The sequence below is a fragment of the Callospermophilus lateralis genome, unplaced genomic scaffold (assembly GCF_048772815.1).
Source record: "Callospermophilus lateralis isolate mCalLat2 unplaced genomic scaffold, mCalLat2.hap1 Scaffold_107, whole genome shotgun sequence".
NCBI classification, from domain to species: domain Eukaryota; kingdom Metazoa; phylum Chordata; class Mammalia; order Rodentia; family Sciuridae; genus Callospermophilus; species Callospermophilus lateralis.
The window spans coordinates 4,926,418-4,943,202 of record NW_027510917.1 but is presented as its reverse complement, the minus strand read 5'-3'; the positions used below and the strand labels follow the sequence as shown (position 1 = coordinate 4,943,202).

Genomic DNA, 16,785 nt, shown 5'->3' with positions numbered 1-16,785 from the left:
GTGGCGAATGGAATCATGCGGAGGGTCGCTTGTGAGGGCACCGAAGCAAAGGCAGGTGATTGGACGAGAAAGAGAGTCCTAGTTGCCACGGCAGCTACTAGAGGAGAAGGTCTTCAGTTGAGGAGCAGGTCTCCACTAGAGAAGGACGGGGAGCTCCGGCTCCCTGCATTCCCCAGTAGAGCCAGTGCATCGACCCCCATATATCCCTGCTGACGTGTCAACCGGGAAAGGCTGAAGCCTTCCCGGGTGCCGCCCCTCCGCGCCTTGCTACCCACCCTGCCCCCTGAGCCCCATGCCCGCCGCAGCCTACTCCCCGAGGTGACCACAACATGGCTGCGGCGCCGGGGCTGCTCTTCTGGCTGTTCGTGCTCTGTCCGACCTGGCGAGTACTGGGCCAACCGGACCCGAGCACTGGCCAGCGCTTCTGGAAGCACAAACTCTGTGCAGACGACGAATGCAGCAGTGAGTGCGCAGGCGGGTGGGCGGCCCGGGGTCTCTGCGGTGGCTCTTCAGGGCTGCATGGGGCTCTGATCTCCCAGTCCCCAGCCCCGCGGGCTGGGCTAGGGGGTCGAAGGACGACGGGTGGGGTGCAGGAGTGACAAGAGCCTCGGGACCCTGCGTGTGCCCACTCCGGCTCTGCCTGCGCCCCCGCCAGCCCGCTCGGGTTGCGGGGGTTTGGACTCCCACTTGTTGCCAGCGTTTTATTTTTCTCTACTGACTGAGGCGGGGGTTGGGAAACAGGATTCCCCAGGGACAGCTCTCAGTTTATTCCCTTCCAGGATTTGCCTAGGATCTCAATGGGTGATGGGGTTGCGCGCCACGCGCCCGGGGCTCCCCACACTGTAGCAGAGCGCTTTTCTGCCCCCGCCACAGGGACCTGGGCCGGTGCGGTATCAGGGCAGATGCTCTCCAGGGCTAGGTGGCCTTAATCCCAGTGGCAGGTTGATGGTGGGGCTCCTTGGGAAAGGCTCACTGGCCCCTTCGTTTTTTTTTGCTGCACTGGGGATTGGGCTGGTTTTGCCTTTTAACAGGGACTAGAGTTTAGACTTGGGAAGAGCACCAAGTCCAGGCACGCAATGTGTTCCCAGGTCTCGGCCCCGACTCTGCTTCAACCTGTCATTTCTGTGCATAGAAGCCTCCCTTCATATTTGAGGTAGGGTAGCAGGTGGGCCAGTAATCTTTTGCTTTTGAAAGAGGCCAAGGATCTGCACTGGCCACCTGGGAACTGCAGCCTCTTCTGTGTGCAGGAAGCGGACAGAATTGCTTCCTGCACACCTGGATTGGAGGTGGGCGGTGGGGAGGATGTAGCCATTCAGATTCAGATGAAGAGGTTTGTTGCAATAACAATAATACTCCAAGATTTTTATAAGCCAATTCAGTTTTAGACTCAGTTGCTAGTGTTGTTGGAACCTCTTTCCTCTATATATTTACTGGCCCAGAATTCTTCTTTTGGCCTCCTGCTTGGTTTCTAGTAACCTTGTAACTTGATGACCATGTTGTCCATAAATTGTAAGCAGTACATATTTTAAAATATTCATGCTGAAAAGGCCAAGAAGTTTACCATTGAGCTCTTTATGCCTAAATTGGTGTTACCAAAAACAAATTTTATAATTTGAATTGTTTGTTCCACTCCCATAAAGAAAAAAGATGTTTCCAATATATGTTAAGCTGTTCCTAGAGGTAACCCTAAGGCTGGAGTAAATAAACACTCAGAAAAGCAAAGCAGCTGCCATGATATTTCCTTTCAGTTTTGGGTGAACAAAATCAGGCTTCCGGCATGGTAGAATGTTTGCTAGTCTTTGCTGTCAAGCGCTATCCTATGTGGGCTACCTGGACAATCTCATCACTGATGCTTCCTCAGTACTAAGACATGGTGTTGGTAAGGTTCAGTGGGGTAACATAGCTTGAGAAATGGCCTGTGTCCAAACAGATGTGACCAAACACAACAGGTGGGTCTGTGTTGTGTTGTAGGAAGTAGTGAGGTGTGTATGTCAGGTGTCCTTGTGTGCCTTCCAAATAAGTGCTCCAAAAAAAAAATAACTAAATAGGTGCTCCATAGTATGCATTATGTTGTCACCTAATATATTACTTATTTGTAAATCCTCTATGACCTAAGGGGGAGCAAGAGAAACATTGCCATTTCCACTTGTGATGAGAATTCCCCACCTTAAAGTTTCTCTCACCTTCAACTTGGCCTCTTAATTATCTATGAATTAGGATGCTGACAGTTTTGAAAATAGTCCTATTTTAGCTTCAAAATAACAAGTTACCCTCTCCAAATCTGTGTTTGTTCCTCAGACATATATTTTTATAAAACACACATTCTTGTGTATTTTACTGCTAATTGGCCTTTAGAAAAAGTGTTATTTCCATTTCTTCTTTGTGCTTTTTACATACATCTATTGTCCATTTCATCTTAAATCAGAAACTGTGTATTTGGTCAACCAAAAGAAAAATGTTGCTTCTACCAGTTTCTAGATCAATTGTGATTCTAGTCCTGCATTTTAAGCATGAAGGTATTGCCTGACCTTTTCTCATGGTTAAACTTGTTCCTTGTCAGATAGGATACCCACTTTTGATTTTTGATATTAATGAGGATGTTTTGAAACAATCTTAATGTTGGATATAGTCAACAATATTTGCTCAGAGAAAATACATTTCCTGGTAATTTACCCAGATCCTGAACACAGAGACAGCAACTCTTCTGCAAATGAAATTGACAGTGTTTATGGCTGCATGGTAGCACTTGCAGCCACTTAAAGGTAATGTCTTTTAGCGGTTAGTTCAAGTTAATTAACCCCTTGGAGGTTCCTGGATATTCTTCCCTCTTCCCTCCCTATTACCTCTGCATGAAGCCATACTTAAGCCTGTCCATGTCTACACTTGGATTTACATATTTGCAAAATGAAGCTTTTTATGATTATGAAACAGAAAAAAATTGAGGCCTGCAAGAACCAAGAGTTTCACTGAAACCAGCCATGATTGGTGGTAGCCACATTGCTTTTTATTTCTCAGCACAGAGAAAAATAGAGAAGCTTCCTTTTCCCTTGTCTAATTGCAGGGAATATTGTATTTTATAGCAATAAAATCTCGAAGAATTTTAGATACTTTGAGCAGGTGAATTAAAAGTGATTCCAGAGAGTACTGGAAAAACTTGATTTTTGTTCATAGTGGGATTCATATTTCCTGATGGGTCAATGTGGATCATGAAAAATCAAATTCTAATGTTTGTTTTTCTTTTTTCAATGTTCATATACAGTGTTAATGTACCGAGGTGAAGCTCTTGAAGATTTCAGAGGCCCAGATTGTCGTTTTGTGAATTTTAAAAAAGGTGACCCTGTATATGTCTACTATAAACTGGCAGAGGTATCACCAGAACTTTGGGCCAGAAGTGTAAGTAAAAGTTTGACAGGTGTTATATTCTTACTTTTGATGGGTTTTTCAGCAGTGTAGATTTAAATGACTGATTTCTTGGGGTCTTTGTAGAGTTAACCTAACCTCTCTGCCAGGCCCTGTGCTCCTAACATGCCTTAGGCCTGGCACAGCATAGAAAGTCAGTAGACTTTCTGAAACAGAACTGAACTGGTTGTGGTTGCTACCCCTCACATCAAGTTCCAGAAGGCTCTACACATCATAAAGGTTGTCATGGTGAAAACCTGACAATTCTTAGCTTTGCTGCTTCAAAAGGGAAGGATTCAAGGACATTAGAGTTAATCCTGTAAATTAAGTCTGAGATAGTAACTCAGGCATGCATATTTAAAGTTGATTTTTTGTGTATTTTACCTAATCATTTGTGCTGTTTTTACTCTAAAAAAGCAGAATATTATGTTCATTATGTGCTTTTTTTTTTTCTTTTTTGCAACTTCTGGGTCATCCATTTCCTGCTTTTCCTATAATCTATGCCTGAAGGTTCCCCCAGGGGTTCTACTTCTAGCCAGTTGTATGGATCTTCTGATGAAAGACATGACATTGTTTATATCATGCTTTGATATTTTAAATGGGGAGATTCACAAGGAGTGACCTCATTGAGATACTTATGAGTATTGTCCTTTTCATTTAAATGTGATATGTGGATTGTTTACTTAAAATAGTAGCAAGGGTCTTTGATGACTGTAGGAATGTTCCAGTTTAGAGACATTCCGGGTTGCATCCCTGAAAGTTCTCACCCTAAATAAAATACCACACAGCAGAAAATAAGAGTAATCCCTATGGGAAAACTAGTTTCATTTTGTTGCCATTTCTGATTCTTAGGGAATGATCTTGAAACTTGGTGCCTTTAGGTACAAACTTTATATTTAGACAGAGTCCCAGTTGCAGTACTCCATATAAAGAACCATCTATTGTTTCTTTCAAGTATACCAAATAGGATTCGTAATCTTTAAACTTGGAACTGTTTTTCCATGTACCCAAGTGGCATTTTTCATACAGTAGTCGTCTTTCTCCCCTTCTTTGAACTTTTGGATAAATGGGCTTGATTTACATTTTCTCCTGTCACATTGTAGCCTGTTAACTATGTTCATCCCTAGGACTCTTGCCATTCTGGGTGGCAGCACTCATCCTGTCTTCCTGAGGAGCCCTGCTTTCAGCACCTGACCAGAAAGGATCTTTGCCGACTGATGAGTGTTTGGGTGGCACTTTGTTTGCATTGCTCCTGTGGCATTCATTTGTCTTCTTTGCCTTCAGTCAGGTTGTGTTTTATCTTAGCTCCCTATAAAGTGAAAAACTTAGTTAGGAAAGGACCCCTGTCTAATCCATCTTCCTTTTGAATATTTCCATTCAGGGCAGTGGCACTTAAGTACATTTGTTCTGATAGTAGCTTATGCAGAATTTGTTCTCTTGTGGCAGTTCTTTGCTCCCCACCCACAAATCAAATCAGCAGCACCTCAGCAGGGATGATGTATGGAAGCAAAATTAGGTATAAAAATTATTTCCAGTCATGAGCCTCCATGATTCTGCATCATTTTTTTTTCATATCACAAGAAATGGGATACCACCCAGTGTGTAATTATGGAGCTTTATATAATCTATGGTCTCAATTGACACAGATTAATAAGAGATAAATGTGTTTCCTTTCTCCATACATCTCTGTTTTTTTTTCCTTTTCCAAATTTAACCTTAATAGAATTTTCATCAGAAGGGAAAAGTGTATTTCCCCTCAGACTCGCCTCTCATGTCATGAATGTTATACTTAGGAAATTAAAAACTCTTTAGTTTTCAAAATGATTCTCCTTTTGAGTTTTTAGTTTTCATTCTGCAATGTTGTTGATTTTCTAGAGTCTCAGACTTTATCTGCCAGTGATGAAACTTTTAATTGCTCCGTCTTATCTAATCTTCATGGCAGTATTCTACCACTAATACTGGCTCTCAGATGGTTTCTAGATATAACAAGAACATTCATGAATGGGGATATTTTAGAGTTAGTGATAAGATGCCTTTTTTAATTTTCTTTTTTGGGCGTTTGATTTGCCTATCAGTTTCCTTTAATTATTGGCAAGAATCTTCTGTTCCTTTTAGTCAGTAGTTAGTAATAAGAGTGTCTTTCTCAAGGGGAACTTTATATACCTTTTGTACACTTTATGTAACTTCATATAATTTAGCTGTTGGTGCTGAAAATAAATGGGGTTCTTTTCTGCAGAGGATTTATTTTGGGTGAAACTGAAGCTTGATATGTGGTTTAGTATGCATTATATTGTAATTTTATTTTCTCCCCAAGTACTTGTAAAAGTAGATTTGGAAAAAGCTAGGAAAGCATATACTATCAATACATTTGCTATAGTGGTAATACATTTTAGAGATTTTGTATTGTTTTTACTTATTAATTTTCATGACTGTTATATATTGGTTAAGAAAGACATAAATATTGGTTTATGAGCAATGCTACAAAATGTACAGGTAAATTCTTGCTAGAGGTTATTTGGAATTGCATTTATAACCAGCTTTGATTTATATAGTTTTAACCATATAATATACAATAATCTCCTATGCAAATCTTTTATTTACTTCAGAAGTCTTAACTTTATATGCTCTGTGTTGAGAATTAAGCTAAATGTAAAAAAGAAAACTTCAGTGGTTGGAAATGTTGTTTTAACAGTTCTGTATTTGGAATAATAATCTCAGTGTAATTGTTATAGCAACTTTCTTTCTTGGTTATACCATATACCTATCTATTATGTGTATATTTCCTGCCACTTCTGAGAATCTCTTATTTATATTTCTTGTACAGAATTTATTTTATATTTGTCTCCTTTGCACTATAGGTTGGCCATATTTTTGGTTATTTTCCGAAAGATTTCATCAAAGTAGTTCGTGAATATACTAAAGAAGAGCTACAAATTTCAACAGATGTAAGTTATGGATTTCTTTTTTGTTCTCAATTGTAAACTGGCTTATAAATCCACCCATTATATTCAGTTAACTGCTTCTGAAAGTTTTATAATGTGTTTATAACATTTGTGTATCAGATTTTCATTTGAAATCAGACTACCTATAAAAAAAAGTTTGAAAGGCATTCAAGGGTGATTATATTATAATCTGAGAGTTTTCTAATATATTGAAACAGATATTCTTATAGAAGGCTGTTTACTCAACTATAGGGCTTTTCTCTTCTGTTTTATATGTGAAAAATAAATAATGTAATATATTTGTACTTGGCTATTAAATTTAAGAGGTAAATAATTTCATTTTACAGGCAAAAGGAGGTATTCCAACTTGAAAACTACTCATTGGATAGTTATTAGACATTTTAAGTATATTTAGGTTAAATTAATAAACTCTAACTTTTATACTAGGCTAGAAATACGTACTTACAAAGGTTTTCTTATTCTTAGTCATATATGGGATCGTAGTCATGTTATAGATTTGGAAAAGGGGACCTGAGTGTTTCAGGTGATGTTCAGTCTCAGATCTTTTAAGGCCCCAACTGCTTCCTTTATACAGCATTCCTGTATTGTGCTCTGACTTAAATTGATTTTGTGACTGAAAGGATTTCGTGTTCTAGAATTCTCACTTCAGCTGATTATTTTCTAGAGTTTTAAATTGTGTAGTAATTGATGCCCACCAACATTGAAACATCTTTGGGCAGCTCTTTGTAGTGGCTGTAGAATATGCAAGCTGCTAGGCTAGGATAGTTCTTAGATTAGATGGGGTGAATGGATAAAGTCATCCTGTTTGTTGTTGCTGTTCCTAAAATTTCTTCATAATCTCAGGGGCCATAAAATCACTTCTGTTGCTTGTTGGACTTCATTGTTGGTAAAGAGAGTTAGTTCTTGGGATTTAAGCTGTGACAGCAGTTCACTGATTACAGAGAACTCATTTGTTTTGAACTCTGCCTTTTCATTATGTTTCCCATTACATGCATCCCTCATGGCTTAGAAATGCATGTGATGGGGAGAGGAAATCACTCATCCCTACTACATTGAACTGCCTCCCCCACCCCCAGAACCCCCACAGAATATTATGAAGATTTAATTAGGAGATGGAAATTTTTAAAAAAATTTTTAAAAAAATTTCCATTCATACTATGGCTCCTTTTATATGTCAATTTGCTTACTAGTGGCAAGAAGGAAGACTAAATAAATATATAGATAGTCCTGAGAGAGGTCTTAGTGACTGTGAAACCCTGATGAAGAGGAAGGTGTATAACTTGTTGAATCTTGTTTTCAGTTTGTTCTTGTGGTAATAATAATGTGAGGAGCCTCCTTAATATCATTCTTTATTCCATCAAATGTACTTGTATCTCAGTAAGATACTTTAAAACTGATTCATCTTTCTCAATGCTGCAGGATCTTCCAGCTTCTCCTGAGCAAATGATTAAGAATTAAATTCCTGAAACATAGGTGTAGATTTTAGAGATTGAGGATCCTACAAGTGATACCTTGCCTTTCCCTACTTATGCTCAGAGCAAATTGAGAGAGACCCAAGAGTCAGGCTGTTGGAGACCAAATTGTCACCATTTTTACTCATTATGCTTTTTAAAGAATATGACCCATGTTAAAAAAAAAGAAAGAAAGAATAGACTTTCTAACACTGTAGTCTAGAAAAAGACAGATTTACTCAGCCATAGAAGGAGTTAGCCAATGGGGGTTGGAGGAGGGTAATCTGGTTGACCCCAAAGATTCTTTAGAACCAATCCTGAATTTGGGAGCATGGATGAGTTTGCTTTTGTGACACTTTGTTATTGACACACTAATGTTTTCCTTTTCCTTACAGGAGACAGATTTTGTCTGTTTTGATGGTGGAAGAGATGATTTTGATAATTATAGTGTAGAAGAACTTCTAGGATTTTTGGAATTGTATGATTCTGCAAATGAAGATTCTGAGAAAGCTATAGAAAAAGTGGAACAATTTCCTGAAGTCTCCCAGGATGTTGAACCTGAACCTAAACCAGTACTAGCAAACTCAGAGCAAATTGAAAGTGCATTCTCAGAAAACACTATGGATCTTGAGGAACAATTTCTGGCTCAGAAGAACCATCCTCATGCAGATAGTCAAACAGATAATGCTCAAGGTGAACAAACTTCATTTGAACCCTTTGAAGAAATACTACAAGATGAATTGAAAGTGCCAGAAAGTGAAAACAACAAAACCAGCAACAGTTCTCAGGTCTCAAATGAACAGAAGACTAATGCTTATACACTTTTGAAAAAAGAAATGACATTAGACTTGAAAACCAAATTTGGTTATACTGCTGATGCACTTGTGTCTGATTATGAGACGACCAGACTGGTGACTTCATTAGACGAAGATTTTGATGATGAGGAATTGGATGCTGATTATTATGCATTTGATAAGGAAGAAGAGGAGAATGAGGAAAGCTTTGGGGAGCTCCCATTACTAACCTTTATAAGTGAAGAAGGCATGAAATTCCCAGTAGAGTTTGGAGTGGAGAAATATTCAATAGGTGAAGAGCAGAATTCAAATGAAGAAGATAAGGTTGAGGTAACTCTGCCCCCAGGCATCAAGGATGATAAAAATATACTGACAACCTTGGAGGATACTTTATATATTGGCACAGGTGGTGATGAGAAAACAGATATGATGGATTTGCGGAATTCTTATTCAGAAGAAGAAAAAGAAGATGAGGAAGCTTTAGTTCCAGACAGAAAACAGAAGAAACCACAAGCAGCAACAGATTATATTTATCCTGAAAGTGCAAAATATGGTCTTTTTGTGGAAACCTCTAAGACAGATAATGATGAAGAGCCAAAAGTGGACATCGAACTTCATATTAAAGGAAAAGAGACAGATGTTCAGGAGCCTAAGAAGCACCTGATGCAAGATGTTTCAGAATTAGAGGATGAGAAGATAGAAGGGATGATTGCATATACTTCTCCCCAAAGCAATAAGCTCAGCTCATTGCCAGCTGTTGAAAAGGGCAAGGACACATTAAAATCAGCCTTTGAAAACAACGAGAATGACCTAAAAGAAGCAGTTATCCATATCTCAAAAGAAGTGAATGAAGAACTCTCTTCACCTGGAGAGAAGATTTTGGAAGATATCTTAGAGAATAAATCTCTACATAAAGCTGTAGGGAGTCTGATGACCCAAGAACAGAGTAAACCACCAGAATCCTTGGGTATTGCAACATTCCTGGGAGATAATCAAAATGATGCATCCAAAGATGGAATGGAGGAGCAAGGTTCAGTAAGTACACCAACCCTGCACATAGACTCAGTGGAGCATCAACCTCAGGAAATTAAAGAGGGACTAGTTCTGAAAACTGAAAATCAATCTGGATTCTCCTCTCCAGATGGAATTGGTTTGTTAAGAGAACCGGAAGAAGAGGTCCCCAGTCCCGGAAAAAATCTTTCTTGGCAACAAGAAAGAGATGTGATTGTTACAGTTAGTCATGTAAATGAGAAGATAGGGCTTTCCAAGGACGAGGGTAAAGAGCAGTCCTCGGCTGAAGAATTGATTCAGCATAAGGCAACACAGGGGACACAGGAAATTAAAAAAACAGTGCAAACTGACGAGGTAGAAGTACCGGGTCTTCATACCAAAAGGCCAGCAGCAGTAGAGGAGGATTATTATCCCCCTGAAGAGCTACTGGAGGATGAAAATGCTGTAAGTGCAAAACAGTCAAAAGAAAAACATTCTGGGATTCAGAATGTTAACCAGCACGTTCTTGAGAAAGCAATTTTAGAGACTATCAATCCTGATCTAGAAACCAAAGAAAACAAACAAGAAATGAGTATAATTTGGGAGATTGTTAAGAAAAGTGAAACCACAGCCAAAAGGGTAGACATGATGGACAAGGAACGAGGTGATATGGAAATGGGAAAGGAGGAAAGTCCTCTGGCAGATGAGGAAGCCCAGGGACTCTTTAATGGAAGTGATGAGGAAAACACTCAGACTTCAGGGATAAGTGAAGTATTTCAGGATAAAGATTCTGACGATCTTGAAAAAGACAACCCTAAGGAACATCTGAACCCTTCAGGGTCTACAGAAAAGGCTACTGGAAAAGAAATCTCAAAAGAGGACCTTGAGGACATAGGGCATATCACAGACACAGAAAGCCAGGGTCCTGCTTCTGCAGACCTTGAAGATGATATACTTCCACAGAGTCCACATATAGCCCTAAAGCCAGAGCTTAGCGATCAGGAGGAAGACTTGCCCATAATCCGCAGCTTCTTTACAGAACAAAAGTCCTTGCAACGCTTCCTGAAGTACTTTGATGGCCAAGAACTGGAAGCCATGTTGCAGGAAATGTCATTAAAGCTGAAGTCGGCACAGCAGGAGAGCCTGCCCTATAATGTGGAAAAAGTTCTAGATAAGGTCTTCCGTGCCTCTGAGTCACACATTTTGAGCGTAGCAGAGCAAATGCTTGATAATCGTGTGAATGATATTAGAGACATAGGAATAAAGGAAAGTAACATATTTGAAGAGGCTGCCGTGCTGGATGATATCCAATACTTGATCTATTTAGTGAGGTACAAGTACTCCACAGTGGAGGAGACTGCTTCATTGATAACAGCGCCTCCTCTAGAGGAAATCTGGGCTAAAGCTGAAGGTAAATAACTGCCTGCGGCTTGAGCTGGAGAAAAGGAGTTGTTCCATCCAGGTGTTTTTGTGTATTATTGTAAAGCTCTGTTCAGTTTCCATGTGCTAAAGGAGAAAGAAGGCTGACTCAGGAGCCCCATATGTTCCTTTATTCATTCTTTGGGGCTAGAGCATGAAAGGACATTGCTTATTCTTTTTTTCCTTTAGGACAGTTGGGATTGGTTAGCATGTTCAAAGAGAAATTTTATAAAAAGCTAAAGAGAAAGATATAAATGAGAAACTAATGCACAAAAGTAGACCTGTTAACAGTACAGATTTTATGTTAAAATTATAAAAGGGCTTTATTAAACATAATTTCTTAATCATAAAATATCTGTACTAGATCATGTGGGTGTGGAGTGACTAGCATAACTTTTTTTTTTTAGAATTTAATCTCTTTTTATGTGGTGCTGAGGATCGAACCCAGTGCCTCACCTGCACTAGGCAAGTGCTCTGTCACTCAACCCTAGCCCTAGAATAACTTTTAATGGATAGCTTGCCTGAATTCCCCTCCCCAGCATTTATTTTTTGTGGATACCATGCTATTTCCAGTCTCTTGGGGGAGAGGTCACTTATTCTGGTTTTACTCCACTGGGTTCTAAGGTCCTTGCATGCATATTAATCAAGGATGGAACCAGGATGACAAGCCTTATAATGTAGTGCTTGACACATAGAAGCCTTTCAATTAAATATTCGTCAAACTGACAATGAGCCAATATCCTGATGAAAGCTTTCTGTTTCCTGGTTTCATATTTGATCATCTCTATCTATTGTTTTTCAAAATGAAATATTTCAACTGAGAGTATATGATAAGAATTTCAGAAGGACATAAAGCCATTGGAAAAATTTACTTCCCAAGAATGCTATTTTTACCTGATAATTTGGGGAAGAAAACAGTTGTACATTTAATCAAAGCAGATATATTTTGGATAAGAATGCAAAGTACAAGTGAATGTTCAGGGTAGAATATGAAGCTGTAAAGAGATCATCTTTGCTCTGGATCCTATTGGTCTATGTCCTGAGCTCAGGAAGGAGATAGGTTCACCATTTGGCTCCTAGGTTACTTTGAACATATTTGAAAGGCACATTAGCAAGCTAGACTTACGGAATTCCCTTCTCTATACTGGCTCGGTGAGACCAGCACACTTGTAGATGAAAGAGTTCCTGTTATTTCTGAGCAGAATAGACATTTCACATTTTTGTTCTGGACCAGAATTCTCTTCTGCACATTTATTCATGTGGGTGTATGTTGGTTTGCCAAGGGAAGGTAAGTTATTGAAGCCTCTATCATAAATGTATTTGTTTATAAAATACTTTGGATTAAAGGCTTCTTTATAAATTTGACTGTATAGTTTAGTCATCCTTTAAATGGGATGAAAACAATTAACCCTCCCATATCCTTGCCCAGTTGTTCTCATGAGCGCATGCCAGGACATGGAGGGCAGTGTTGAGGTTTCTGGAGCTGTGCGCTGAGGGGGAGTGCTGATCATTGGGCTTAAGTGGGGGTAGATAGTGTCATACAGCTGGCTCAATGCATTCTTCTCCCCTGTAGAGATGCAGCCACCCCATGAAGATGATTTTCCTAAAGAGAACACAAATAATCTTAATAGAAATCTTCATGAAGAGCCTCGCCTCCTGAGTCATCATTTAAATATGAACCATCCTGAAGAGCCCAGCCTCTTGAGTCAACCTGTGACTGAGGACATGGGTGTCTTAGAAGTGTCTCAGATCCCAAATACTGAGAAAGTAGACCCAGGTAAAGCTTGTCAATTTTTCTCTACAAAGTAGAGGCATTATCATAATGAAGGCTTTCAAGGATATTTGTTGCCAAAGGTACAAAATAGAGCAGAGAGTGATATAGGTACATGTGAGTTCAAAAAAAAAATCTCTTAAGTGAGAGAAAATAAAGAATAAAGATGACTAGAAATCAAAAATAGGCCAGAGACTGTAACTCACCTAAAAGCAAATGTTTAGCTATGACTAGCTTGTGTAAACCATTTACAACTAAAATATTATTCTTCAAAGGCCTTATGCTCTAAAACTAATTTTCAACCAGACCAACAGCACCAGAAACTCTGGGGGTGGGACCCACAATCTGTGTTTAGCAGGCCTTCCAGGAAAGTCTGGCCTGGTACAAGTTAGCTTGAGAATCACTGTTCATAGTCTCATAAATTCTGTGTTTTTTCCCTTTTCTTCTAAATGGAATGTAATATACCTCAAGTCCTGTTTTGACTTGCTTCCTGGACATGGTAATTAAACTTTTTCAAATGCAGTCAACGGTCCAGATCTTTATACTATATACTTACAGGAAACAGTACAGAACTGCAATCCATTTTAGACTGACACTTATGAATACTTCATCATAGTGCACAGTATCCAGTGGGAGATGAGAAACAATTTTTTTAAAAAATCCCCAATAATGGCATCAACAGCATTCTACTTTTGTGTTGCTCACTCTCATTTTATCAGTAAATTAGATGATGACTAATTGTTTTGTTTTATCCATCCAGTATGGTGCTATGAAGCCATAATTACTGTATTTTGTGTTTTTAAAGGTTCTGGTCTGTAAGCATAGCTATAGCATTATCCTGCACCAGTGCAGGGCTTAGCAGCACTGATCCTGACCCCGCCCCCATCTGCACACACAGAGTGTAGGAGAACTCATAGCAGGGGGGATTCAGTTAATTTGAGAAGGAATAACATATCAGTTCTCCCATTTTCCAGAAGACATTGCATCCATATATGAACACTACTGACTTATAAACTGTGTTTAACTCCATAAGGTTCTGAAAATGAATAACGCATCATTAAGATTTGTTATTTTCATGCTCCAAAACTTTCAAGATTAGGGAAAACTTGGCTTACAAAATTAAGCATGAATTATTTCCCTGGCCTTTTAGGTTCCATCACAAAATGATGTCAATCACCTTTATAGGTAAAATCTTCCCAAATGTCATTTAATGTGTCTCAGGTGCTGAGATGCTGAGCCAATGGGCAGACTTCACCAGCAGTCAAATTCATAGACCAATAGTGAATGGAGGACCTGGGGTTGTAGCTCAGTAGTAGAGTGCTTGTCTAACATGTGAGGCACTGGGTTTGATTCTCAGCACTGCATACAAATAAATAAAATAAAGGTCCATCAAAAACTAAAAAAAAATTTTAAAAAGTAGGCAAAAGCTTAAAAAAATAGTGGTGAATGGAATCGGCGGACACAACATCTTTTTTTTTTTTTTTTTTTTTTTGTATGTGGTGCTGAGGATCGAACTCTGGCCGCACGGCCAGACGAGCGCATTACCGCTTGAGCCACATCCCCAGCCCAACTGGTCCAACTTCTTAATAACTGCATGTTGGACTCCTAGCTGTTTAATCAAACATACTCCAGGCTCATGTAACTCATATTGAAATTCCACCCCTACAAGCTCTCAGGTCTAACTGGAATTCTACCTCATTCACAGAGCCTCAATGCAGGTCTGTACCCAATTCTCTTTAGTCTCTCTTGGTATTACTGTGTTCTTTTTAAATAGCTGTCATCTGTCCACTCAATAAATAGTTGTTGAGTATCTCTGCCAGGTGCCAGATGCTGTGTTAAGCCTTGGCTCATTCGACCTGTAAATCTGCAAACCAAGACTCCCTCTCTTTCAGCTTTCCTAAAATTTTTAACACAAAGTTTCACCAGCACTAAATCCATGTTTGTTGAATGTGACCCTGTCTATATATCTCTGTTTTTAAAAATTTTCCTTTAGTAAATATTGTTCTGGTAGCAGTTGTATGGCCATGGAAGTAGTGGAGAGTAGACTGGAGATTGTTCATTTTATAATTGAAGGGTCTGACAGCTCTAATTAGGATTTTGAAGTTTTTTTCTCTGTGTTAATTGTCTTTAGGAGAGCCACATATTCCAGGCACTGTGACTTATATATTTAGTGAAACACTCGATGAATATTGAAACTGAAGAGAGACAATTCTTATTCTATAGCATAAAATAAAATAGCCATTTCCCCTTTCAATTTTAGAGCTACTTATAACAGAAGGTACTCCTGTTGATGATGCTGATACAGAAGAAAAACTAAAGGAGATAAAGGTGGAAGAGCCACCAGATGCCACCCTTTTGGACAACATGCTTTCCTTGTTATATTCATACTTGCTTTATTTCACTAAGATGGTAAGTTTGGCATAGTTTCTTCAATTAGAATGTTGATTATTTATTAGTTTTTAAGTGGCTTCTGGTCATGAAGTGAAGAACTTAAAATGTCTTTATGAAAAAGATTCCTGACCCTTTGAGTAGATAGCTCCTAAAACAAAAGCCATAGGGGTGTGACTTAATGGCTACTTAGTTTAGCATATGAGGAAGATTTGCTGTCTACCAAGGCTGGACATTTGTACACCTGTAAAAACTTGGTTCTTCCCCTCAGAACCTTTCGTTCTTGAAACACAGTAAGATAATGGCAGAAAGAGAGGTATTTATTTGATGCTAGAACATTATTGTCCATAAATGCATTTATTATGGTTGGAAGGGTGATCAATAAGGTCAGAAAGTAGTTGAGATGTGTTTGAAGCACAGGCAAAGGGCAAACAGGAGTGTGACATGTGGTTTGTTGTTGATTAGTCAGGCTGGGGTGGAGGATGGTGGGGGAAGCTGGCAGTCAGAAGAAATGTGTTCAGAGAAATGGAAACATGAAGAAAAGCATATTTGGGGAGGCCAGGAGAAGGTGAATAGTTGGTGTTGTATAAAGTGTGAAGTTGGAGGGGAATGGTCTGTTGGAGAGGCCAGCAAATCTTAAACGAAGTCATGAGCCAAAGTAGCATTAGACCATTAATAGTGGCGATCCTTAGAAAGTTTTAAGAATGAAAGGAATTAGGTTAGATCTGTTTCTTAGAAAGAGTCACTTAAGGCTGACCTTTCTAAAGAAAATCATGATCCAAACAAGACATTTAATCTGCCTAGAAGCTTATCTAAGCATTTTAGGACTTACCTCCCCCTCATGATATTTGTTGATGTTGGACTTTTAGAGTTTAATTATAGGAATGAGAAAGCTTTTAGAGCTTGGAGGTGAAGATGGTCCTAGGGCCATTGTGACAGTAATCCTTCTCAACTGAAGTTGTTCCCTGTAGGTTGTGTTATTTCAAGACTTGTGTAAGAAAAGTGATGTTGTTGTTTTCCTTGTAAAATGTATAGATTTTGTAGCCAGGTAGATCTGGTTTCAAATCCCAAGGTTATCATTTAGAAGTTTGGGCAAATAACTAAACTTTTGAATATCAGATTCCCCATCTGAAAAATGTAGATAATGCTTACTCCAATCATAAGAATTAAATGATTTGACAAGGTAAAGTGTCTGGTGAGGTGTCTGGCATTTTGTAGGGTTTTACCCCCACACACCCCCTAATTCTCATGTAGGCAGTCAGATGTGGTATAAAGACAATGAATACCTGGGGAGGAAAGACCACCAGGGTGGAAAAGATGTGATGGGGAGAAATGAATCATTTTTCAGTTGGCTCCATGTTTGTTCATGGTGGTGGCAGCCACCTGGGTAAGGAGTATGTACAAGCCAGGCAGTTAGAATAATGATATTTCCAGTGATTAAAGCCCAGTCTTCCACAGTCATAATTTGATTATCAGAATGAATCAACATCACTTGGAAAGTTTACAGCCTCACGATATGGGAAGGATTTCTTTATTCATATTTTTAGGTATGCACAGAGCCCTCCTCTAGGTCTAGGTCGGGGTACACGAATGTGGTGCAGGTATGCTCA

General features: G+C 39.2%; 1 protein-coding gene across 1 annotated transcript in view; it reads left to right on the top strand.

Annotated features, from left to right (window-relative positions):
• Positions 1-329: 329 nt before the first annotated feature.
• The window catches only part of LOC143386240 (transport and Golgi organization protein 1 homolog), a 40,150-nt gene continuing 23,694 nt past the window's right edge, over positions 330-16,785 (top strand). The window contains exons 1-6 of the mRNA XM_077107999.1: positions 330-462; positions 3,260-3,393; positions 6,258-6,344; positions 8,209-11,008; positions 12,590-12,793; positions 15,048-15,196. Coding sequence (XP_076964114.1) covers positions 330-462; positions 3,260-3,393; positions 6,258-6,344; positions 8,209-11,008; positions 12,590-12,793; positions 15,048-15,196 — 3,507 coding nt within the window. The remainder of the gene's footprint in view (positions 463-3,259; positions 3,394-6,257; positions 6,345-8,208; positions 11,009-12,589; positions 12,794-15,047; positions 15,197-16,785) is intronic.